Raw genomic sequence first — 27756 nt, 5'->3', positions numbered from 1 at the left:
AATTAAAGTAGGATTAGAGATTCGGATGGTTAATTAGCATTTTGACTTGTTTGTGTGTTGTATGAATAGATATGAGTGATAGGAGTGCGTTTCAGGTCGAAGCAAGTGCGTGTAGTGAGAATAAATCTCATTGTGCCATGCGCCGCAGCTTATGCTGTATGTGCCACAGCACATGGACCACAAATTCACTTCATAAGTTGTGAATTTCAAAAAATTTTAGAAAAGAGAAATTGAAAAACACATGAGATAGAGAGAGGAGAAGGGTTGAGGAGCTAGGTTAAGTTATTTTAGAGTGGTGGAAGATGATTCAGATTGGTAACTTGCCAGGTAAGTTACATATAACTCTTACCTTCCATTCTACATAAATTTATCTAAAAATGAGTTATAGAGAAATTGAATCGATGGAATTTGAGGGGTCTGATTCTTGCCCAATAGTAATAAAAAGGTTCTTGAAAGTTAAATTAGAGCTTTATAACTGGTTTAAAGTTAAACGGTAGAGCTTTGAACCCGCAGGCTCAATTTTGGCCTTTAGAGAGAGAAAGTTAGGGCAAAAATCCGTCTTAAGTAGAATAAGACCAGTTAAGGGGATGTAAAGTAGTAATTGGGTAGTTATGGACTTAGAATGGATCAATAGGAAAGAGTTTACGAATGAATATAGCCCTAAGTGGTAAAAAATGAGTTTTTGATCAAAATGGACCAATTGACTAAAATGTGCCAAATGTGTTCAGATTGGCATATTGGACTCGTGAATAGAGAAAGAAAGATTGAGAAAAGCTTGAGTGATAATTGAAATTCACGGGTAACCTTTCTAGTGACAGAAAGGTTGAGGTAGCCGGATAACTTTCTTTGTTTGACTATTTATTGTAATTATATGTTAGTATGCTATGTAATGCATGAAATGATTTTGAATTAAGCATGTTTTATAGCATTGAGTGATTGTTGTGTGAAATGGCTTTTGATTTAAATGAGCATTGAAATTGCATTTTTGTAATGTAAAAAGTAATATATATATATATATATATATCACGTGCAAGAAAGTGTTAAATTGTGAAAAGGGAACCTTAAATGGTTCGAGAAAGCATGATCTAAGTAGTGGAAGTTCACATGAGTATGGGAGATGATAAAGACCACACAACGAGGTTTCCTTAGTACCCTATTAGGGTGTGGTATTGGAAACAATTCTTCTTAGTGCCTTGAAAGGTGTTATGTTACAGAAGATCTCCTGAGTGCCTATTAAGGTACTGTGTTAGAGATGAGAGACTCCTTAGTATCTTTGTTATACTGGTTGGAGTCAATGATGCCTCATTATATGTATTGGGGAAAACTATAATTTGTATTATGCATTAGAACGTCTTTGGCCGGGTGATTCTACCACTGTAGGTGTGCTCAAGACTACTAAAAGTATACATTGGTCTGAGATGAGCCTATGGTTTCATGTCGGGGTGATTTGGAGGTTTGGTTGTAGAAATCATGCTAGTATTTTATGTGATATGATGAAATATTTTGAGATAACACGGAATCCTTTGGAATTGATGAAAAGTGAAAAATAAAATGTGATGTGATGTAAATACTACTTTATGAGGTTTTAATGGTATACTATGTTTACTTTCATGTTGTTGCATATGATAGTCAATAGGAGTAAGTTATTTCGTTACGAGATTTTTATCTCACCCCGTGGTTACATATTTACAAGATCGAGAAGTGATCAGGCCAAGGAAAGAGAGTATGGACCGGCTTGAGTTAACAAGCCATGTACTCTGTGGTTGTGTAATGAACTGAACCAAAAGATTGTATATATAAGTATATATGAGTTGCCATAAGGTTGCATGCATGTATTGAATTGAGCTTTTGTGAAATCAAGCCCGAATTATGTGTATATATCTTATTTGAGATAAAAAGGGGCTTTGATTTGAATATGTTTGAGTTGAAATGTTTGTTTGTGTTGGTGAATCTTAAGCCAAGGAATAAATTATGATGAAATGAGTAATTTGAGGGCTAAAATTGTATTGTGGATATAATTTCATATGTATGAGTTGAGAAATAGCCGAGCGGGCTAAGTTATGTCAAGGAATGGCATAGTTAAAATTATAAAGAAATTAGAATAAGAAGTGAATTTGAAGTTAAATCAAATTTGAATCTATACATTTTTCATGCATCCGGAGAGTGAAATTCAATTCAAATGAAGGTGGAGAGCATATGGTCTCCCTTTTCTCTTGAGAGTTCCTCACTCTTTAACCTTGTTGTCACACCCTAGCATTTAAGGTGTGACCGACACAAAATATGAGATAGACTCATATTCCATAAGCCTTAAATAACTAAAAAATTTATTCAAAGTAACAATATAATTTACATCTAAATTAGAAGTTTATAAAGTTTTCGCTATTTTGTAGAAATTTTGTAGAGTTTCTCCTGTAATTAGGACCTCCCTAAAATTTTTATAATAACAAAAAAACCTGTTAGCCAAACCAGAAAGGAAATTTAACTTCACACCAGCAGATTTTACAACAATAAAATAAGACTAGGACCTAATTACGGTATACGTGGAGCATTAAACTGCAATTGTATAATATAATGCACATTTACATCAAACTAAATATCAATAGGTGCTTCCACTAACTAAAAGCAATAGTGCCCCTTAATGACTAGCAGGAGATGCAGGGTCAGTTACAATGTTTGAGACCAAAGAAATTTCGGGTGAGTAGCGTTCCAATCAAAATTATAATTTAAAAATAAAAATTTAAAAATAGTAACTAATAAATTTAATTCAAAATAACTTCATGAAATAATGAAACATAAACTTAAGCTAACAATAGAGAATGAGTTTTCTCAATAATATAACTGTGAAATTAAACAATGCTATTAGAATAACATAAATGTTTAAAATCTATACAGCTCATAAAATATAAAAATTTTCAATTATAGTGCAATTCGATAAAATACTTTTAGAGAATTAATAGAGAAATGAAAATTTTAGTTTAAATTTAAGAGGGTTTTATCAGAACGAGTAACAAGCATGGACACACAGTATGCCAGAGTAAATAACCAATCAAGTGTGGACACACAATCCACGAGAGTAAGTAACCAGTCAAGCGTGGCTGAAAGCCACGAAACAAGCACGGCAAGAGCCACAAATCAAGGGTAGGCACGAAGCCCACGAAAAACAAGCATGAGTGCAATGCTCATGAATAACCATCCCTCTGTTCCACGTGCGTTGGCCATCGTACGGGGCTAGCACCTCCTATAAACACCTTACTAGTTAGATGTACTATGGTGCGCCAAAGGCTAACAGGACTGCCGTCAGCATCCAACATTTTGAACTCAGTCCTCTTTATAAAAATCAAGTGTATGGAGAAAGAAAAATAGTATCAAAATTCTTACTTTCAAATATTATTCCCCTATCATTTTTCATTGCCCAAAATTATCATCATTTCCTCCACACAAATCATTGCAATAAAAATTTTTATATCAACATAGAATTAAACAATTAAACTGTTTATGAGAAACAATACCATTAAAATAAAAATAGGATTAACAAGAATGCATAAATAATTTATAAAGCAATAATAATAATATTTAAATAAATAATTTTTTATAAATACTTTACTGAAAATATATTCGAAACGCCACCCACTCACCTGAGAATTTCCCAAAAATAGTAAAGCGTGCTTCTCCTAACTTTTTCACTTTAATTTAATGATGTCCTTACTTTCCTGACAAATAAATCATAATACTAAAATCATTCATCAAATAATTTTTTGAAGCACTTGGCGTAAATTTAAATTCAATCCAAACAATATTAAAAATAATATTATAACTAATGATGTTTTAGAGATTCTTGAGTTAGTTAAACCTTTACCAACTCTTAATTCATCCTCATATCTCATTGTAACCTATTCTCAACTCATGTCATAATGACTCGTATCAATGAGTCTCATACTTTCTTTAGATTTAATAACATATCACACCAGCATCCTTTGTATTCCTTTCTCTCACTTTGATATTTTAAATTTTCAATTAAAAAGTTGGGCTAAAATTTACATAGGTTCTTTTAAACTATAACATGAAAACTTAACAATACTTAATTCATCAATTTCTTCTTTCATACATTTTTTTTTTTACAATTATCTTGAGGGTATACATTTATGATCGACAAAATTATAAGATAAGAAACCAAAAAATTTCTACAACTTCCAAACTTTTACTTTCATTAATTATACTCAACTCAACATAATCAACCAATTTTCAATACCAACCAAAACCACACTTCAATCCTCACTGAAAATAGCACATCAATAATAAGGAACAGGGACCACATCAATCAACTGAAGCAAAAAGAGAATATTGTAATGTTGTTGTTTCCATCGAAGAAGGAAAAGAGAGGATCAACGATTTGCCTCATCCTAAAGTGCAGCAGCGATAGCTCATAACCAGTAAGTGGTCGACGCTGATGAAGAAAAATTGAAGAAGAAAGAGTTCTGATCTGAACAAAGAAGCGAGAGATGACAGCAAAGAATGAAGAGATTCTAGTGACTCCACTCTTCTAGCTGCAAAGACGTACTCAAACAAAACTCAGTGGCAACAACTAGGAATCAGCACTTGCTCTGCTTCAAAGAAAGAAAGGAGAAGGGCTTCGGTCTTCCGCACGAACAAAAGAAGAAGACCAGAATTTCAACTAGCAAACAGAAGAATTGAAATACCATACACAGAGAGAGAGAGAGAGAGAGAGAGAGAGAGATGGGACCTTCGACAGCTGAGGAGGAAGAGAAGAGGAAGCTGAACATGCACGTAACTCTTTCACCCACACAATAGCGAAGAACAGAGCATAGATTTAGCCACAGCACCAAACAAAAATGAACAAATAGTAGAAATGAACCAGTGAAGCTAGAGGCACGTCGACGGTGAAGAGAAGAACAAGTCGTAGCTGAGGAGGAAGGGGTCGACAGTGACAAGAAAAGAAGTCTAAGGCGGTGAAGAGAAGAGACGAGAATTCTCTGTTTTTCATTCTCGCAAAAGGATAAATTCTTATCTAAAAAATATTTGTAAAACTTATAAGAAAGGGTTAAAAAAGGTAAAAAATTATTAAAAGAGCATAAAATGTTTTAAAATTAAAATCAAATTTTTCAAAAATTTGAACTTTAGACTCTAAGAAAGTTTTTAACATAAATTTCTCTAAACTATTAATTTCTATTTACTATAAATATTATTTAAATAAAATATTTATTGAAAAAAAAATTTGTTCAATGTAAAATTTAAATCTAGGATCATTACACTTGTCCTTCATCTGCCGTCTTGTCCATCGTCTAGCCTTCTCTTCTGCCGCTTCCCTCTTCATCTGGTTTGCTGCTTTCCCTTCTCTTCCTCACTGTCCATCTTCTCTTTCTCTACCTCTCGTTATTGGAGAGCTAGTATCTCTCTCTTCCCTTTTTCTGTTGTCTTCCTTGTTTCTTCTTTTTCTACATCATCTTTTTTCCTTTCTCCATTCTGCGCCGTCTTTTTGATAACTGCCTTTCTCCTTTCTCCGTTACTACCTTTCTCTTTTAAAATACCATGTTATGCTACTCCTATGCTTTTTCTCTCTTTTCTAGCCCTCTTGCTTTTTCCTCATCTTTCTTTCTTCTCTGTTTTTGGGTTTTTCAAATGTTTTCTTAGGGTTTATTGCTTTTCTCAATCTCTTTCTCTGATGTTTGTTAGTTTTTTTTTTATTATTATTATTGTTCTAGTCTTTCTTGGTTTGGGTTTGCATGAAATGGGTAGTGTCATGCTTTCCCTTGCTGTTCTAGGCCTACTCATCTCATTTTTTCTGGCTTGGCTTGTTCTTGTTTGCTAGTGTTTTCATATGGACCTTTCTCTATGGCTTCCACGTCTGTCCTCTAGTCTTGGAGTTTCATTTGCCTTTAAGGCAAGTGTTTTGTTTGTACGTCTTTGGCCTTGTTAATAAATTTTCTCTGACTACTTTGAATTATTGCATATGGAATTTTGGTCATTGGAGGAACCATGGTCTTTGGATCAATGGTTATGGGTTGATGTTTTCCAAGCTTTACTCCTTTTATTTGAGAACTGTTTGTTCTCATCTCAGTGCCTACATGGCACCTTTATGCTTGAAGACGGTCTTAACTGTTTTTGCAATTTGTTTCATCTCATGCTTGTGGTTCTTCTTTCAATTGGCAGCCATTTTCTTCACATGATCGCTATTTCGTGCTGGGGCTTTCTTCTGGAGCAGTGTGCGTGTGTGTGTGTTTTTGTTGTTGTTGTTGTTGTTGTTGTTGTTGATGCTTGGTCTGTTGTTTTTTTTTTTTCATGTTTTAAATATATATGTTGCACTAATGTGTTAGTAAGGATTAATAAATCTCTCTCTCTCTCTCTCTCTCTCTCTCTCTCTCTCTGTGTTTTTTTTCCCCCAAAAAAATGTATCCAAATGAAGGTTTCGGCTCAAATCCAAATTTTTATTGATCTAAACACAACGCGTAAATTTATTTCTTAGACAGAAAGCTAAAAGACCAATCACGTAACTTGTGCTCATTATTCACGAATCAAGCCAAAACTTCCATGTCATCCTGGGAAAGCCAAATTTTTTCCCCATTATTTTTCCCTGTCTTTTTTTTTTTAATGCAAAACTGAAATTCTGAACCCTTGCGCTGCATTTAAAACATAACGAAGAACCGCAAAGGAACCTAATTATCATAATTAGCAGGAAGCCAATTTAGTAAAGAGAAAATTACTAGATATGTATTTAAAATATAAAATATTAATATTTATTTTAAATATAAATTATTTTAAACATAAGAATATTAATTTCTTATGTTTTATATGCATGAGTCCTAAATGAAAGATTTATCTAAAATAAATTTCACAAATTTCCTAGATAAAGCCCAAAGTTAGCTTCTCTATGAAGCCATTCAATTTTTTTTTTTTTCCTTTTTTGATAAAACCTTCCAAAACTATCAATTTGGGTTCTTGAGTATATGTATGTGGACCCGTTATGTGACAGGTTCTAACAAACAAGAAAATACCTTGAATCTTAAGAAGGTTATAAAAAGTTTGACAAAGCTATTTTGTTTTTGGATAGCTTCCTTCTCTTGGACTTTTCAAATTGGCCCTTGCAAAGCCCTTCTTTTTTATTATTTATAGGTATTTTTTTATTGAAGACAATTCTATTCAAAATATGATCAAGCATACAAAATATAATACATCTTCTAACAAAAATTTAAACATTGATTCATTACATTATAATTATAATAGAGACTAGCCCACTAAATCCAATTCCATTAATTGCAAAGCCTTTTTTCATATTTGTTTAGACTTTGCTTTAGCCACCAGACCTCTTACCTTTCCATGGATCTAAAGAATGTTTGGTGTTCTAGCCGTGACCCAGAAAAATTAATTACTGAGAGCATAGTTTATATTTAAAATAAATATTCATATTTTAAAAATAAATATTTATTAAATTATAGTGAAGGTAAAATTTATTAAAATTGCATAATAAAAAATATATAAAACATAAAATTATAAAAAAAATAAAGTGATTGTCATCATATAAAGAAAATTTATATATATTAGAATATTTTAAAATTTTTAATTAAAAAATTTATTTAAATATTGTGTACGGTATAGAAATTTTTATTTAAGAAAATAAATGAATTTATTTTATAAATTATTACCCCCTCCACTCGAATTTTCAAAATTAACCTATTGTTCAAGGTTATAACATATAAATAATACCCTTTTGATCAGGTTAACTTTTTAAGGAGACAAGTAAAATGTTTTAAGGGGACAAGTGAATTTTTTCTGGGAGGGTGAAATTTAAATTTTTTTAATGGGGAAAGAAACTTATTTTTGAGCCACTCTATATAATATTTTCTTAGCTTATGAGGACAGTTATATACCCACATTGACTTTTACTATACTGGATAATTTGGCCGTCACTGGACGCCATCGGGGACTTGATTGCTATTTTAGATGCTACCTTGCATTCCATTCTATCAAAACCAATTTGACTTGGCTTCTCTATATATAACGCCAATATTCTACTCTTGTTCGACAAGTTGATACTGGCATCTCTTATATAAGTCACATGTAGTTTTTCTTTTCTTTCTTTATTTTTTTTTACCATTGTGGATAATACATAGGAATACATTTGTTGGCTTTTCCAAGATGCTTTTAAATTTTATTTTAAGCATAACAAAATTTTAGCCCTCAAATTTGCCTCAATTATCAATTTGATTTTTTATATTTAATTTTTATTGATTTTTCTTTTATATTTTCTTAAATTATTATGTGAATAATTTAAATTTTAAAATATAAGTTGACTCTCAAAATAATTTAATGTGTAAGGTATATATATTGATGACTTGATATATATGTGTGTGTGTAGCTAAATAAGAACAAAATGACCCTCAAATCAATTTAATTTTTATCAAAATAATTTCTTATACTGTGCTTTATTCTCTCTTTTTAAAAAAAATTCAAAGTTTGTTTTTCTTCCTACCTAAATAATTACATTTTTTTCAATTAATCTATAGGTTGTTATCAATATTCTAACATCAATATCAGCAAATTTTATTGTATACCAAAAAAAAGTAGCAGCAATATTACCTCATTTTTCAAAAAGAGGATGGAATCGATAATCAAGGAAAACTTAAAGAACTATATTAATAAAAATTAGACATGAAGGACCCAATCAATAATAGAGAGAATAAATTTGAGGAGCTAAAAGTTATATTATCTCTTAATTTATTTTTGAAGCATAGGTTATAGGCATGTTTAATTAGTTTCATATGTTTTCTTTCACTTTCACATTTGACCCCATAATAATTAATTAATGATTTTTAATATAAATCCAAAATAAACCCTCCATTTTGAACTTTTTTTTCCAAAAGCCATTTTCCATTTTTCCATTATATTTGTTTTTCCTCTCTCCTTTATTAACATTTTTTTTGTCAGATTCCATATTTCTATCCATGCACACGCCGAAGACTTGTATTTGTTTCCTACTTTTCTTTTATTATTTTGTTCCTTTGTTTTTGGGCCCTAAATTATTATTGAGGTCACTATTATTGGTTTTTTTTTCTATAAAGAATTGAATCTCTCTGCTTGTTTTTTTGACCTTGAATTGAATATCATTTTCGAACTTTATGTTTATAGTATATACAGAATCAATAGTTATTGTTTTCCTGGAGAAATCGAAAAACACACGCAAACCAATATTTTTTTGGTGAAGAAGTTAGATGACTTCTGATTAAAAATTTATATTCTAATGACAAAATACTCAAAAATATTGTGTTTGCTTAAAAAGTTAGAACGTGGAATTGTCCGTACGATGAAAAATCCACGATTTCAGGCGCACCTCTTCCCAGTTCCCCTCTGGCAGACAAAAACAGCTTCAAGTTTATCGAAATTTTTTCCCAACAAAAAAAAAATAACAATAATAATACAAGTCTTCGTCTGACTAGTCGTACCTTGAAATACTTTGAAAAACAACGATGCTTTGTCAAAATTATAATTGGGAAATGACATTAAGAGCCCTAAAAATAGAGTTTATTGTAATTAGAGCTCAAATCAGTCTGAAATTGCTCTACAGGTTTTGGGGCCCCAATTGCAATATTTCTTTAAAGAAAAAAAATACTATTTTGCCTTTAATAGAAAGAAATGAAATTGAACGTAGAAAAAGGAAGACAAACGCAGGAATGGGTATTCAGCTAAAAGATAGGAAGGTTTCTGATCTCTAATGGAGAGGAGTAACTTTCAAGATGCGTAGATTTCAAGATCTCAACTAAAAGTTTTCAAGTTTATCACGTTCTTGCTGTAGAGATGAGCTAAGATTTTTATTGTTCTTACTGTAGAAATGAGAGACATCCGTTGTTGCTGTAGAAATAATTTAAGGGTAGTCATTGCTGCATGTCAGTTGCTAGTGAAGTGGCAACAAAGATAATCTTCACTCATATAATATGTAGTAATTCATTTAATGAAAACATTTAATGGGGGTTTTACATGAGGTAGTAGGGTGCATATGAGATGAACTTTTTGTTGTATAAACTTAAATGTGATGTTGAAATTGAAATTTTATTTGTGATTCTACTGCTGATATGAGGTAAAGGTTGTTGAATCATTTTGGCCATGAAAGTTTTAGAGTGGATTAGTTGTTGTACAATAATGATAGTTGACTTATTTATATTGGAGTTTTACATGTGAACTGAATAAAATATGATTCAATATGAAGAAAATTTTCTGTCAGGAGTGTTGGAGTATTTGTTGTGTAAAAATAAATTGAGTTGTTTTTGTTGAACATTGAGTTGTGCATTATGTTAAGCCTAGCTTAATAATAAATTAGAATCACATGAATTTCAAGTGAGAATATATAAACTTTGTGTTGTGCATAGTGGATATTATATTGTGCCATATTTGCCTAATTTGAGCATTCCTTTTGTTAAGCCTAACCTAATGATAAACAAGAATAACATGACTTTTAGGTTAGAATATATGAACCTTGTATTGTATATAGTGAATATTGTGTTATACATTATTTGCTTACTTGTGCAATTTGCTAAGGAAGCCTAACCTACTGATATAATGTAAAGGCTGTTGAACCATTAAGTTGGTTGTGAAAGTTTTAAAGTGGATTAGTTGTTGTATAAAATCTATGGTTAACTTGTTGATATTGAACTTCGACATGTGAATTGAATACAACATGACTCCCAATGTGCAGAAAATCTACTGTCAAAGATGTTGTAGCATCTGTTGTGCAAAAATGAATTTTAAGTTGTTTATGTTGAATTTTGAGTTGTGTAAAATAAAAAATTAGGCTTCTGTATGTGGACATTTATTAGATTAATTTGTTCATTACAAGTTAATATAAGAGATGGAAAGTAGTTCTAGAGAAAAATTATTTTGTTTCTTCCATTATGGCGGTGGATTTGTGAGGAGTGTTGATAATAAAATGAAGTATGAGGGTGGAAATGTAATTGCAAGAACCATAACAAAAAGAATGAAATATACAGAGTTAAGATCATTTATATCATTAGAAGTTTGCTATGGTGATAATGAAAGTTACATAAAATTCACAGTTCAAATTAATTCAAGCACATTCATAGATATTCTTAATGATGTTGGAGTGGAACAATTGTTTGAATACAATAGAAGAACTACTTATGTGTATGTTGCTAGACAAACTGCCCTTGAAAATGATCTTGAAGAGTAAGTATTGACATTCATGTCAATTGAGTCAAAAAATGCATTGTCACTGGATTATATGTTGTGCAAACACGAATATTTAGTTGTTTATATTGAATGGTGAGTCATGTAAAATAAAAGTTATTAATACAAAGCATTAATAATGTGACAACTTTTGTAAATGCAGGATAGACCGATTTTTATCATTTTCAAATGGAAGTTCGCTATCTCCTCAACATTGGGATATTGATTTGGAAGGCTTCAGCTTATCCAACTCTAGAGGAAGCATTCCAATAGCAAGTGGAGAAGATAATTTAGCCATCTAATGCATTCCTACGCCTATTCCAGAGATGAATGCTAGCAAGTGGAAGGATTTGCTTATTAGAGTTGGTCAAACTTTTCCTCATGTTATGGCATTTAGGAAGGCATTATACAAGTATAGCCTAGCGCACAAATTCGGATATAAATTTTTGAAGAACAAACTAGGTCAAGTTATTGTGAGGTGTGTGGTTGAGGGATATCCTTGGTATATTGGAGCATACAAATTAGGTGGAAAAGATAATAGTTTCTTAAGTATAAGAACTTTCAAGGATCAATATTTTTATTTTGCACAAGACAATCTTGATATTGCCCATAAAAGCAGATCAACACTAATCTCATCCACAATAATTGATAAGCTGAGGGCTTCCATAGGTAAGTCTTCTAATGATATTAGATGAGACATTTATAAGGAGTATGGTTTGTGTAACACCTTAAATTTTTTTTTGAAAACAATTTAACTCAACCATGATAGAAAAGATCTACCATGGTAAATAGAAGTCAACTTATCCTATATTTTTTTTTGAAACATAATTTAAAACACTACCATGGTAAGAGACGATAAAAAATAATCTTACAAAATATTTCACCTTTTGAATTAACTACCATGGTAGAAAAGATTAAACCTTTTTTCAAATAATACAAAATAATTTCATACAACTAATACACATTTGCAACCATAGTTGGGTTACAGCCACCCAACACATCTTATATTAATAAATTCAATATAAAAATATTTTATAATTGGCTTAAGCTTGCACAATATAATATCTCAGATAAATTTTTACTTCCCACATGCCATTAGGCTAAAATCACATTTTTCATCCTCATACTCCTAACAAGTGCAAGCCATAAATCAATAACTAAAGTAAATAATTTAATCAATTCCCAAAACAAATCAATTATTTGGCCTCATAATCGTGTCATTTCAAGCCATCTAAAACAAATCAGAGATCAAAGTTACAGTCATTCAAAGTGTACCAAAAGTAGAAATAGTTTGAAGGGCATGATTACATCATTACATTTATATAATTGTCAATAAACAAAAGCCTTAATATTGGCAATATAACACATTAAAAATCATAAATTAAATACCTAAAAGAGATAGTGGATCTATTCCACTAAGCCTCAGGGACTCCTCCACGCACTACTCGTGACTCTTCTCCTGAAAATTATTAATCACATAATGAGACTCAAAAGTCTCAGTAACCAATGTCAATTTATGGCAGTGTATACAAATAGTTAAATGTGTGCTTGTTAAGTGGAGAAACAACAGTCATATAATTCCAATAAAAATACAAGAAATATTATAATACATAACAAATAACCATCCTTATCTCCCTCCATTAATCTCAAGTCATAACCCTCACTCGGTGCCAAATTACCCGACCAAACATAGATTAACTCGAGCCTTTACAAGCCACTTATTGGGCTCCAATAGGGGTGTACCACGTGGCACATAAACACAACAACAACAGGTCTCCCAACACCTCCCACAATAATCAAACAAATTCATAACAATATTATACAATTATACAATATTATAATCTTCACAATTTTTTCATATTCAACAATATTACAATATGACATCCCACTTGGCAAAAATACTTCAAAATGCATATCTACAATTTCACAATTTTTTCATAAACATGACAATGTAATTTCTTAACAACACTTCATAATTTTCTCAATAATCACCCAATTAACATGAAGTAATACTAATCACAAATTAAAAGCATGGTTACCTCATGAATTTTTTAATAAATTATTCCTTACAATTTTTTTCCCACCACAATCTTCACCAACAACACAATCTACAAATAACATATTATTTATAAATATTAGTTTCAATTATTGAAACTAATAAAATAACTCTAATAATATAATTAGAGAATATAACATAATTCCTAATCTCAATCTTAATACAAATCTAGAGTTATTATTATTAAGTAAAATTTCTAACTCCTCTTTTAGTCATCAATAAACATTAATAAGCTAAAATCAACCTCTAAACCAATTTCTATTATCAAAATTTTTCTTTTTATTTCATAAATTTTCTAAAAATTAGAAATTGAGTCTGAAGCTTAGAATCATCATCTTATAGCCATAATAATCTATGTCTCATCTCAAATAATCATCTAAACCTCAATAAATTGATATATATTTTCAAATTTAATAAAAATCTAGCCTAGGGTTGGATCCATAAGCCTCAAATTCCAAGTTCATCAACAAATTTATACTCTAGAATATTTATTATACCACTAACAACCTCAACAATCACATTTATTCAACATAAATTCATCCCTCTTCCAAACCCTAGATTTTCTACTACCACAAAATCTGAAACCAAAGAGGAAGGATGGCTAAGAAAAAAATTTTGAACACTTACTTAGTCTTGAAAAGTTTGAAATCTCACCCTAAATATCCTATTAGGAAGTCTCACCTTTAAAACGTAACTCTCCAGCACTAGCGAACTTGCGCACTGTTGCTTGCTCTATTCGTGCGCGGAAGAGAAGTGAGAAGAGAAGGAAAATGAATGGGAACAAGTAAATTTGTTGATTTAAAAATCACCTATGGGTCCCACACCCTTTTTCCTCCCATTTCATTTTTTAATATATATATATATATATATGTTTGTACATCACACAGTACGCAGAAAAAATCTGCCCCTCCATTCTATGTTTTTTATTTATTTACACACACACACACATATTTATATTTCATTTCTCAATCACGCTCTCTATTATATTTCTCTTTCTTCTTTCCTAATAATAATAATAATAATAATAATAATAATAATAATAATAATTTTTAAAATCTTAACTTAGAATTATATCCAAAGTTAGATCTAATAATCATCTACTACTAATTTACTTACCTCTAAATATTTTCTAAAATTTCTATTAACCCAAATTAACTATTAAAATTTAAATTGAGATGTTATAGTTTGAAACTTAGTTATTATCAAGCATATAGAGGCAAAGAGAAAGCCTTAATTAAAATACATAGTCGACCAAATGAATCATATATGTTAATTCCCTGGATGTGTCAAAGGCTAATTGAAAATGATCTAACCACAGTTGCAAAATGGATAGTTGGGCCATACGGTAGATTTCAATATTTTGTTCATTGCATATGGATGTAGCATAAAAGGTTTTATGGAAGGTGCTTGACCCATACTATATGTAAATAGTTCTTTCTTGAGTAGACCATATAAGGAAACTCTACTGTTAACATGTGCATATGATACAGATAATAAGATGTTTCCTGTGGTATATGTCATAATAGGTGGTCAGACATTTGAGGAGTAGTCATGGTTTCTTTAAAATATTAAGGAAACAACATAATCGTGAGAGATAACAGTAGTATCTGATAGACATAATTCAATTGTTAGGGCTGTATAAGCAATATATGGTTGTACTAGGCATGCTTTTTGTTATCGTCGTATGAAAGAAAACTTTAGGTTAAAATTTTTGGAAGTAACGAGAGGTAAGAGAGAGAATGGAGTGACAAAGGATTCAGCATTCAAGCTTCTAGATGCAATAGCTTATGCAACACTCCCTAGTGAGTTCAATGTTGTAATGTCAAATATGATGAATTTCTGTCTAGATTTATTTCAATGGCTTGAAAAACATGTTGATGTAGATAGATGGGCACTTAGCAAGTTTCCTTATAGGAGGTGGGATAACATAACAACCAACATTGCTGAGTCCTTCAATTCTTGGGTTGTCAAGAAAAGCAAATACAATGTTACTGTTTTTATGTACGAGCATAGGGAGAAATTAGCAAAAAAGCTACATAACAACAAAGTGGTATTGGAAAAATAGACAAATAGAGTTAGACCAAATGTGGAGACCAAGCTAAAGGAAAATGTGTTGAGAGGTGGTACATTACAAGCAAATTTTTATCTGCTGAACACTGTTAAAGTGAAAACATTAAATAGAGATGTGCAAGTAAATCTTGAATTGCATAAATTGCTCTTGCTTAGTGCGGTAGATGTCTAAACTACCATGTCCTCATGTATGTGCTACCTTAAAACTTTCAAATGGCAATATATATCAATGTGTTATGGAATGGTATCATTTAACTTGTCAAGAAAAAATTTATGGTGGTAATATGATCCCAGTTGAAACTTTTGACATTTCAAAGCTTAATGTAGCAAGATTGACAAATAACTTATCACAAACTTTCTTGCAATCGCCTTTAACCAACCATCCTCCCAAGAGGCCACAAACAAGGAAGATAGAGTCTCAATTCCAAGATAAGAAGATTTATCATTGTTCAAGATATGGGGAGACCAGACACAATCACAAGACATGCAAGAATCCTAACCCAGCATGAGAAGTAGCCACATTGTACTTCTTTGGTGTATATAGGCAACTATAATTATGTATATAAAAGCATTCCCCATTAATATTTTTTAGATAATTGGGAATGACAGATATTTTTTATTTGTATATAGAGAAGAAACTGTTAGATGTTTTAGATATAGTAGCTAACTTTATATATATATATATATATATATTTATATCAGACTTGAAATATCATGTTAAATTTCATGTGGGTACTTTTTTTAGTACCTAGTGTAACATCCCAAATTCCTAGTCCTGTATTAATGACTGATTAAGAATGAATTAGTGATTTAATGTGGAATTAGGGTTCTGAGTGGTGAAATGTTATATTGACTTATTGGGATGTTATATAAATAGATATAAATAGAAAAGGGAGTCCCGAAGCAGAGCATGTGAGCACAATAAGGATTTTCCTCGTTGTTATATACACTACAATGGGGGATAGATGCGCTACGGTGCATGGTGCAGAAATTAAATTCATAAGGACGCACTAACTCATGAAAATAAGAAAAGAGAGCATGAGAGGAGAGGTCTGGCATGGAGAAGAGCAAGGGATGTGCTAGGGTAAGCATAATCAGGAGCAAGGATGGTGTTTTTAACCTATTACTTATCTGGTAAGTCACATATTGCCTTAACCTTCAAATCTACCCTATTTTCTCTTAGTTTTAACTAGTGAGAAATTAAATTCAGGAGTTTTAAAGAGTTGATTTCTTACCCTATAGTAATAGAAAGATTCTTTAAAATTAAACTAGTACTTTGTGACTGGTTGAAGTTGAAATGATAAAGCTTTAAAGCTATAGGCAAGATTTGCCCTAATCTAGAGAGAGTAGTGAGAGAAAATTGTTAGAAAATATTAAAGCTTAAGATGAGGGGTAATCAATGGTAATATGCATAATCGAGTGTGAAATGTGAATTTGAAAGTGATTGAGTGCTTAAATGTGATAATTGGCACTTTTGTCAATAAAGAGATTGACTCTGGATGCCAATTTTGTATAGATTCTAGTAAGTAGCAAGGTAGATAAGCAAAAAGAGATTCGAGTAAGGAAGTAACACGGTAAACCTTTCTAGAAAATAAAAGAGTTAAGGTAACCATATAGTTTATTGTGTTTATTAACTATTATAACTGTGTAAAAGTAAGTACAAAATGAGAAATAGTGGTTTATGAGTTTTTATGCATGATGTGTATTGAAAATGGTTTTAGCATGAGCATTGATTTGTGAAATGATTTTTAAAAGGTTATCGATTTCAAATGATATATATATATATATAGTATGACATTATATGTTGTGAAAATGTGGATGAGTAGTGATAATTGTGAAAGAGCATGATTATAGGGGTTGGGAGTTCACCCAAGATATGTGGGTGTGTGTGTAAAGATATGTGAGTGAAAAATCTATGTGGTTGGGCTGGCACCATGAGATATCCGATGCAACATATTATGGGTTGGTACCATGGGTAATTTGGTACTATGGGACATTCGGGCAATCTGATAACTCCCTAGCACCTACTAGGGTGTGATTAGGAGTCAATGATGCCTCTATCACAAGTGTGTGAAGAGAAAAAATCATAGTTCATATGTGGGTTAGATTACCTTTGGCTGAGTATGTCTACTACCAAAAGTGTGCTTGGGTCGACAGATGGTTGATTTAGGAGAGCCTATAGTTTCAGTTTGGGAGCATTAGAGGTTTATTGGCTAGACAATAATGTTAGTATGTATTTGTGTGGAATTGCTATAGAAAGATGAATAATTTCATATTATATATATATATATATATATATGTGATATAACTTTAGTTTTGATACTTTAACATGGTTATTTGTGGCAATAGGCATTAAATGAGCTATATTGGTTATTGAGAATTTTATCTCACTCGTGGTTATTCATATTTTTTAAGTTCTAGTACTAGTGGTTCAAAGGGAAAGGATATAGGCTGAGTTGACATCTCTCGCCTGAGTCGTTGTAAGAATTGGTGTAATGAATTTATTGTTAGTGGTTGTAAATATGTATATGTTGCCTTAGGACTTGAGCTTGTGCATATTGTGGTATGTTTGATTAGTTTTGGGTTCCCTAGCCCTTTGTATATGTGTGAATGATGACTGGATAGGCTAGTGGAGGAATGTATATGTGTGTGACTTTGAGAGGTATGAAGAATGTTTGAGATGATTTGGCCATGTATGAGAATATAGAAATAAAAATGTGATTTTGGCCTAAAGTGTAAAATAGGCAATTTATAGGCTAAATGTGTGTATGTGTGATATATTGTGCATATATATGGTCAATCAGGTGTGTATTGTCCATTTAGATTTGGTTAAGGCTTAAAAAGTGGCTAATGACATTTGCTTTTAAATTGAGACACTTGAGTGACTAGATTTTGGCAAAAAATGGTCAAAATGCACTTGGATGTTCAATTTTTGATAGAAATATTAGATTGAGTTGAAACCAGTGTCATTAGTTAGAATTTGAAATAAGCTTCAAGTAGGCACTTAAACCATCCCAAACGGACATCGTATGTGAACATGGCGTGTATCTAAATTTTGTATCAAAAACTACTATTTGACAGCAAATTCAGGTGTGTGCACTATGGTGCATGTACCCACATACTACAGTGCACGGCACAGAGTGAGTGACTGTAGCCTCTATGCCGTATGTTGCAATGCATGGACTTTCTGTTATGCATGCGTAGACATCATCTTATGCATAGTGGATATTGTCTTGTACATAATGGAAAGGTTGAGACTTGTAGATTTCATTTCCTTTTCATTCAAATATATACATAATTCCAATTACAAACAAAAACTATTTCCAAATTACAAAAAAAAAAAATCTTAAAATAGGTACATAATCCAAGTAGGAGAACCTAATTTCACAATCTTATAATTTTTCTTCTCATTTGCCTGTTCCTAAAAGTGCAAGTAGATGTTCACAGATGACATTATTGGGATGCTCTACTAGCTAGCAAAATATGTCACACCTCATGCCCAATAGTTCTTGTGTTGTGTATCTAGGCATGGTAAACGAAGGATGGTCAACATTGACAGTATTGTTCTAGAATTTGAGCCAGGTAATGAGATGAATTCCACAATCATCACTACACAACAAAGGTAATAGAATGAGATATGAATGAACATTTTGTTTCTGAAAAAGATTTAAATGTTATACCAACATAACTTACTTGTTCTCTTGCTTGAAGACTCGTGGATAGAGTATGTCATTGCTGTACTCCACCTCAGATAGTTCTGGCTTCACCTTGAGCAAAATTGATCTGAAATGCTCCCACTGCAAAGGTAAATGGTCAGTCAACAAATATAAAAATGTTGACAAATTCAAAAGCAAGTCTTCATAATTTAGAGCTTACAATATTTGCACCCATCATTATTTGGCTCTTGTACACAAGATCCTTCAGACATATTTTTTGGCCAATTTCTCCTTCCCTTTCTTTCCTATTTTTCTCACTCTTCCTCATCAGCCTCTAATTGCTCGTGATCAACTATAGAATCAAGAATATAAAACTTCATTGTCCTTAGCTCCAAGACAAACTAGAACCAATGGTTTCCTACAATTGTAGGCCCAAATATGAAATCACAGTCGCCTAAGTTTTTTACTAAGTGTTATGGAATTATTGGTATGTTGATATGTTATAGGATTTATCAAGTTTCTTGAGCTAGACTACATGTTGATCGTAACAAAATGAAAGAAGATTGGCACAATTTATGGGCATGCAATTTATGCTATCACAAATAGCCAAATGATTCTAGTTCCTCTTGCTTTTGTACAATCCAAGATGGCTTATTCTAATGATGAGAATAGGTCTTTAGTTCATTCTGCAAACAAATGTAATATGACTATGTTGCTAAAAAGAGACACTAAAGAGTAGCATTTAGAATTACTCAATTACACCCTATCTAATGTACCTAGATGAGATGGATGTTAGACATATAGTTATTTTTTTGAATTCATATTAATATTTAGTGAAAACATTCTGTGAAAGCATCATATTCACCCAACTTGAACGTCTACAGTATAGGGGTTTTATGCATACAGTGTACTATATAAAGGATAGTTTCCATTTAGTATACATACATAATGCGGGGTTCCTTATAACCTATTCATATTCTTATGGTATAATCCATTGGTCTTGTTTAAAGTAAAATGAACTATGCTTCTTTAATATGTTAGTTTCATGCTCTACATTCTATCACCAGTTCATTTCCTCCAAATGTACAAGGGCAATCTTCATTGCTGTTGTGATATAAATCTAACATTTTGAGTGAGCCAAGGTATTACTAAGGTTTCAGTTTTCATCTAGGTTTTTTGTTCTTAAGAAAAGCAACAAAATTTGCAGCATAGAACAAATAAGGATAATGATAAAAGCTTTACATCAAAGACCTATTACAAGCTCAACAACTAAAAGACACACATGCATTGAATCAATGATAGAGAAACAAAACCAAAAATCCTTACCTCTGAACAATAATGACAGAAGCTAGAAGAAACAGATGATGCTACTCGAACAAGGAAGGCAAAGAAGATGAGCAACAATTGACGATGTGCAATGTAGGAGAAAATGTGGGAAACAACAAACGATAATGGACAATAGGGCAGGAACAACGAATAAGAATGAATCGAGAGGAAGATCTTGACCACCACTGTCCTCCTCCGTTGGTAGTAAAGGGCAGAGCTCTATAAGTCACTATTCACAACAGCAACCAATAGCAACTTAATGTAAGGAAAGAGAGGAAAAATTGTGAAATGTGCTTCGTCTATCAATGGTTGAGACTTTTACACTCATCCACGCCAGCGACGATCAATAACGGTAGAGTGATGACTAGTGAAACAAGAAAGAAGACAAGAAAAAAAATTGAGCTATGCTTTGTTCGTTGCTTCAAGGGTTCATGAAAGTTCTGCATTCAAATCAAATAAAGGTCAAAATATTATTTTTGTTCTAAAAAAAATTGCAATTGGGACCCCAAGACATACAAAGCAATTTCAGGATGATTTAAGTCTTAAGTGTAATAAACTCTTTTTTAGGGCCCTCGATGCTATTTTTCCATTATAATTTGTGCTTTTATTATAATTTAATTTAAATTTTAGTGTCAACTTTTTTATTTATTATTGCAAAGTATCTTATAGTATTAATAAACTATTTTTAAATAATAACGTGTTCTTCATTGCCTTTTCCCTTTTTTTGATGTTGAGAGAAAATGTGAGTCCCACTTTGCAAAAAGCAATCGAGTTGTCAAAATTGTCTTTTTATTTAAAAAAAATTACATTTTGATCAAGAATAATAATTTATAATTTATGAAAAGTAATGGCTTTTTTATTTTCGAAAGAATTTTAAGTTGATTTTTTTTTTTTAACTAAAAACGAAGTTTCCTACAATGTCCCCGGACTCCTCCGAACACGCGCCTTTCCATCTGTCAGGCATCTTCGTCTTCGTCAATAAATAAACGAGTCTGTCTCTGCCTTTGTGCCCAAGTCTCTGAAACGAACCAAAGTCTTCGTCTTCGTCTTCAATCTTGATCCATGGCATCATCTGCAGTTTCTCTCATTTTCACTTCCTTTCTGCTTCTGGCTTTCTCCATCCATGCCTCTCATCATCATCATCATCACTGCGAACCAGATTCTTCCGCCTGCTCCAACTCCAATAAGCTTCCTTTAGTGAAGGGTCTCTCATGGAGTTTCTACCACTCAAGCTGCCCTAACCTTCAATCTCTCATCAGAAAACACCTCCACAAGGTCTTCTCCGACGACATCGGCCTCGCCGCCGGCTTGCTTCGCCTCCATTTCCATGACTGCTTCGTTCAGGTAATTAAATAACCACCTCCAGCATCCAACTAAATTTCTTACGTAGTGTAAAATCGCTGTATAATTTCTTTCAGAATCTGTAAATGAAATGATGAAGTCTGGTCTGGATCAATAATTTGGGGAAATTACTTGAGCTTAGCGTGAAGTTTAAGCAGATATGTTATTCTTAGTCTTCGCTTTCGATTCACTTGGCTTTAAGAGCTGTTGACTTCTGTGCTGATATCAGATTAATAGTAGGTTGAGAAAAACAAGCTAGCAGCTTCGTTAACACCTAACGGTCATACATGCATAGATACATCCATATATATATATATATATATATATAAAATATTTTATAGCTTTAAATTGAATTATATATGGCAGGGTTGTGACGGGTCGGTATTGTTGGATGGATCCGCGAGTGGGCCTAGCGAGAAGGAGGCCCCACCGAACCTGAGTTTGAGGGCTGAGGCTTTCAAGGTGATTGAAGAACTCAGATCTCTCGTCCACCGTCACTGTGGAAGCGTCGTCTCTTGCGCCGACATCGCCGCCCTCGCCGCCCGTGACGCCGTTGTTCTGGTTCGTACATCACTTCCCCTTCGTCGGTCTATCTCTCTTTCAGATCATTGAAGCAAAATTCAAAGATTTGATTTTTTTTTTTTTTTCTTCAGTCTGGAGGACCAGAGTATGAAGTTCCCTTGGGAAGACGAGACGGCCTAACGTTCGCCACAAGAAACGCGACGCTGGAGAACCTCCCGGCGCCGACCAGCAACGCCAGCGTCATTCTCGAGTCACTGGCCACTAAAGGCTTTGACCCGACCGACGTCGTAGCTCTCTCCGGCGGCCACACAATCGGAATCAGTCACTGCGCTTCCTTCACCAACAGGCTCTACCCTAATCAGGACCCTGTGATGGAAGAGACCTTCGCCGACAACCTCAAGCTCACGTGCCCCACCGCGAACACCGACAACACCACCGTGTTGGACATCCGAACACCGAACCTGTTCGACAACAAGTACTACGTTGACCTTGTCAACCGTCAGGGACTCTTCACCTCTGACCAAGACCTGTTCACGGACAAGAGGACGAAGGAGATTGTGAGCGAATTTGCTGAGAACCAAAATCTCTTCTTCGAGAAGTTTGCAGAGGCTATGATGAAGATGGGTCAGCTTGGCGTGTTAACAGGTAATAATGGCGAGATTCGAGGAAATTGCTCTGTGAGGAACCAAGATTATGAGTCTGTCTTGAAGAAGTACAAGGTGGAGGATGTCGTGGAAGACGACTACAAGTCGGAACTGTGATTAATGTGTGGTTTGTTTGTGGGCGATATACATAAGGACGTGCACACGTAGGTTGTCTGATGTGTTTTCTATAGTGACTTGATTGATGTCCTATGTTTATTACATCGTAGTGTTTGATCTAACAGACATTTCACTTGCTGTTTGACACACATAATTAATAAACATGCATGGTTTGTAATATATGATGGTGTTTTTATTTTTCAAAGGTGTGTAGGATCTGAGAGCTAGATGATGATCAGTTAAACATTTTGTCTTTGGCATGGTTAATTTATTTGCACGATATGTTACAGACCTTTCAATCGATCAACTTAGGTGGACGGGCGTGAGTTTGTGATTTTGTTTTCTTAGTGGTTCAACATTAGATTCTCAATTTTTTGTATAAAGGAAATTAAATATAGTTAGAAAGGACTTACTTTATACTGTTCATATATTTAAGAAGATAGTCAATCTTCTCAATAAAAGATATGCCTGGCATCTTCAGAAAAAAAAAAATTAATTAGGCAAACCTGAGGTGGGAATGGCTAAATATATATATATATATATATATTTATTGAGATTGATAGAAGTAATATAAATGCTCCCTCGACTTTTATTTATGTTCCCACTTGATCATAATATGACCATCTTCTAAAAATCTTGTTTAATTCAAAATATAGTTTATTAAATAATTTTTATAATTAATTTTTTAATCATATCCTTATTTCATTTAAAAATATTTTATAAAATTTAAAAAATCAAATAAAATTTAAAATTTAAAATCATTCTTTAACCAACAGTTTTTTTGGAGTGAAAATATTTTATTATCTTTACTTGCCCCTGAAGTGATTGGCTAGTTCTACCTAGAATCTTTGACCATTAACTTGCAGGTTCTTCTTCTTGTTTTTTTTGTTTTTTGTTTTTTTTGTTTTTGAACAAAAACTTGCAGGTTCTATAATTGCGTACCTTGCCGATTGCCAGTCCCTTTCCGAGTTTCATTTCTACCTCAAATCGAGGCATCAATTTTCTCAAAATTAAACCTTAACGATTTTCCCGCCATATGTTTTTTATGGATAAAATTTTCCCGCCATATGTCAACTTCAGTGTTAAATGAATAAATTGACGTCTTATTTTAAAAAAATTATACTTTCTGATTTAAAATATAAATAGTTTTTTTTAATTCTAATTCCCATTAAATATATATATATATATAATTTTTTAATCTTAATTATTAATGTATTTTATAATGAGTGAGAAATACATTTATATAAAAATCTATATTAATAAATATAAGGGATGAAATGAATTTTTTTGTTCATGTAATAGTTAACTTATATTTTGAATAAGATTATGTGAGAGAAAATGTTTATATTTTAAATAAGAGTATTATATTATTATTATTACTTACTCCTTTTGTTAAAAAATGTAAAACATTTTTAACTGAATCTTACCTCTAGTAAAGTAATTATCTACTTTTCAACTAACTCTATATTTTTATATTTACTCCTATTAAATACACTACAATAAATATAAAGTTATTATCAATAAGGGAACTTTTGAAAAAAAAGTCAATTATTTTCCTTTGAAAGACTAAAAATGTCTTACATTTTTAACACTCAATTTTTTTTAAAAATACCTTATATTTTTTAACGGAGGAAGTATTAGGTTTAATGGCATGTCATTTGTTGATTCGAGTCGAGTTGAATAGTTGACTTATGCCAAATTGAAGAACGTGTGCTTGGCAGAACCTGCTTCCTCTTTTAGGTTTGTAAATTCTTGGCCTAATATGTTTTACCAACTATTTCTGAGCCTAATATATTACGTTTGCCTTAAAATTAAAAACAATTGTATGGAAATTTAGACTGAACCGATCAGTTCAGCCCTTTAATTGATGACTCGATCTCTTTTTCAGTTTGGTTTTCCTCTTAAATCGATCAGCCATTGACCTGGTGCGACCTGATCGGGTTGCTAGGTCAATCGGGTCAATTTTTTTATTTTTAAAAAATTATAAAAACTAAATAAAAAGTAAAAAATTTAGCTTGAAAATTAAAAAAGCAAGGCAATGGAAGGCAAGGCAATTAAACTAAATTTCATTGCCTATGGTTCGAACTTTGAATAGAGGGCCTTAATTGTAAGTTTGAACTTGAAAGATTCAGGATTCTCCTAAGTTTATTGTGTCTTAATTGTTTTAATCTTTCATTATGTATTGTTATTCATTTGTCTAATTGTTGCTTAGTATTTATGAATTATGATTGTCATCATTAATCATTTTAGTGTTAGTGATTATTCATTTTAGACTTTTTAATGATTGAAGGGTTGTAAATTATAATTGTAAGAATGAATATTTAAAAAGTTATATTTTATTATTGTTAGACTTTTAGGTGGTTGTAATTTTATAATTATTATTGTATTTGTAACTTGTATTAGAGATTAATCTTAAATTTGGTTGAATATTTTCATGATTAATGTCTTTTTATTTAACTTATGTTATTTTAATCATGACTTGTTTGCCCTCCAGATTGACTCCTGGTTTAACCTCAATTGAACCACTAACTCGCAACTCATTGGCTTGATCAGTTTAATGATCAGTCCACAATTTTCAGTACATTGCTAATAACTAATAATATCTCTCAATGTCTTTTCAAGTTGTATTAAGTAGTAGTTTCCCCAAGTTAGGTATTCCTTGGGTTTACAAAAAATGTGGGTATGGGTTGTCATGACCTCAGTTTAGGGGCTTTGTCTTCAAAAGCATGGTCACAGTCTTAATGCTTTTCTGAAGGGGAAGGATCCTCATACTTGATAATTGGTATAAGAAGGCTTAAGTACTTTTTAGGTGGCTTAAGACTTGGACTAGTTGTAGATATTAAAGCTGTAAATAAGAACTAAACACAAATAGGCTATCCATTTAAACTTCTTTTTAATGAAAGTTCAGGCTTAAAAAAATAATATTTTTATTAAAAAATCAAGCTTTGAAATTCAGTTTTAATAGGTCTTGAAAACATGAGCTTGGATTTGGGCAATCCTTTTAGTTTTACCACTAAAGAAATAGTATATTTTCAATTTTTAAGTTAAATTTAAACCTCAAAATACATGTTTATATTTTAAAATTAAAATTTTTATTATTTATTATAAAAATTTGTATTTTTAAAAAGAATATGAAATATTATAATTAAAAATTTTAATTTTTGAAAAATAAAAAACTAAAAATAATAAAATGAGTTTATGAGCTCAGCTGGCTCAAAGCTATTGAATAAGGGAGTTTAAAAATAATTGATTTTGAGATAATCAAATTTATGAGCTTGAACCCACTTGGGTCAGGCCTATGATGAGGACAACAAACTCTTTCAGCTACAGTCATTTACAAAGGATAGGCTATGAGCATTCAACTGCTTAAATGATTAATTATTTTTCCTATTCACTAGAGTCAATTGAAGTTGAGGCTGGAAGAGACCTAACTTCAAACTTGACAAAGAACCGTCTTCAATATGAAGTGTTCCCAATTCTTTTGGTGTGTGCATTGTCAAAAAACACATCTTCATCTTTGATTTCCTCTTTATTTGGATCTGTGCTCGTCATGAGTTATTTAAAGCCAAGATGATAGGCCAAGCAAACTAATTCGAGTATTGCAATTTGTTTCCTCTTCATCTGATCAGATTTAATTTCTTCAATCCTTTATCCAACGTGTGGATTTGATATTGAGATGTGATTATAATCTAGAATTTCTAATTGTAATTATAGCAAAAGCTCTTAAATCTTTTCTTGGTTGAAATTGGGAGAATAAAATATTGATAGAAAGCTTTTCAGCTAGGTTGATCTGTTTGAAACCTATATGTTTTGAGTGAAGGGTTTCAATTTCATCATCTAAGATTTCACCCAAAGTCTTTAGATCTTTAGGACAAATTTGTGGCATGCTTGTACTCCTTTTGACTAGGCGAGGTGTACAATGGAATCCTAGTCATGGAAACTCTCTGGCTTTAACTTTGCAACTATGTGTGGGACATAGATGTTTGATTTATCAGCTTAGTCTCTCTTCATTTGTGCCCAATTGTCTTCGTGAATTTCTCTTGAACCCCAATATCTCTTTTGTTGATTTTAGCAATCATTTGGATAGAAGAAAGCTAATGATCTCTAGATATCAATTGCACATATTTAAAGATTCCATAAACCTCTCAAGGTTGGATAAAATTAATAAGAATTACATCTTAAAAGAACTGATGGGTAGGATTATTAAGAGTTCACTTGGAATTACGGGCTTATGCCAGAGGAAGGGCATTAACATGAGTAATTGGAATGTTAAATCTCTTAGTAAAGATCAAATTCTCTAAGTAACTCTAGAGGCACATTGTGCTTTTTTTATTAGCAAAAATGTTTTTTTTCCCTGGTATTCTTTTAAATGCTTACATCCACAAAGGACCTCTTCTTCCTTTTACAAAGAGTACTCAAGACCTCACACTAAACCTTGTTGGATGGAAAAGGGGAAAGAAAAATGTTTTCAACAATGTGATAACGTCAATAATCTAAAGGAAAAAGATTCACAAGGAGAAAGGGTTAAAACAAATACTGGCATAAGATCTAATGATGCCCATAAAGTTTCTTATCATAGGAGAAACATAAACTCTTATTAATATAAACTCTAAAAGGAAAAGGCTTAGACTCTTTATAGATGTGGATGATTCAAACTCCTTTTTCTCCATACTCCTACCAAATCTCTTAAAAGGCAAGTTGAAGTTCTTTCCATTACTGATCATGTAAAGAAAAATTAAAGCAAGTTTAAAATCTCTCATCTTCTCCATTGCTAATTTTTTTCATGGCTCATTTTTATATCAAAAGATCTTAGGAAGCTGACCCTCAAAAGCTT

At 32.1% G+C, this 27756-nt stretch overlaps 1 protein-coding gene across 1 annotated transcript; it reads left to right on the top strand.

Annotated features, from left to right (window-relative positions):
- Nucleotides 1-21296: 21296 nt before the first annotated feature.
- LOC129320079 (peroxidase 12-like) lies at nt 21297-23102 on the top strand. Its single transcript, XM_054965244.1, has 3 exons — nt 21297-21642; nt 22006-22200; nt 22293-23102. The coding sequence occupies exons 1-3, from the start codon at nt 21361-21363 to the stop codon at nt 22920-22922; spliced, it is 1107 nt and encodes a 368-aa protein (XP_054821219.1). The 5' UTR covers nt 21297-21360; the 3' UTR covers nt 22923-23102.
- Nucleotides 23103-27756: the final 4654 nt, after the last annotated feature.

This window comes from Prosopis cineraria, unplaced genomic scaffold, assembly GCF_029017545.1.
Source record: "Prosopis cineraria cultivar Desert tree isolate PC_DT_omini unplaced genomic scaffold, ASM2901754v1 PC1, whole genome shotgun sequence".
In the NCBI taxonomy this organism is placed as follows: domain Eukaryota; kingdom Viridiplantae; phylum Streptophyta; class Magnoliopsida; order Fabales; family Fabaceae; genus Prosopis; species Prosopis cineraria.
The sequence above is the reverse complement of the archived record's forward strand: the minus strand, read 5'-3'. Positions and strand labels throughout refer to the sequence as shown.

What these genes read in the sequence shown, in the direction of transcription:
- LOC129320079 (XM_054965244.1), top strand. Translation starts at nt 21,361, where the DNA reads ATGGCATCATCTGCAGTTTCTCTCATTTTCACTTCCTTTCTGCTTCTG. An exon ending in TCCATGACTGCTTCGTTCAG is followed by an intron (nt 21,643 to 22,005) that starts GTAATTAAATAA and finishes TATATATGGCAG; the next exon opens with GGTTGTGACGGGTCGGTATT. An exon ending in CCCGTGACGCCGTTGTTCTG is followed by an intron (nt 22,201 to 22,292) that starts GTTCGTACATCA and finishes TTTTTTCTTCAG; the next exon opens with TCTGGAGGACCAGAGTATGA.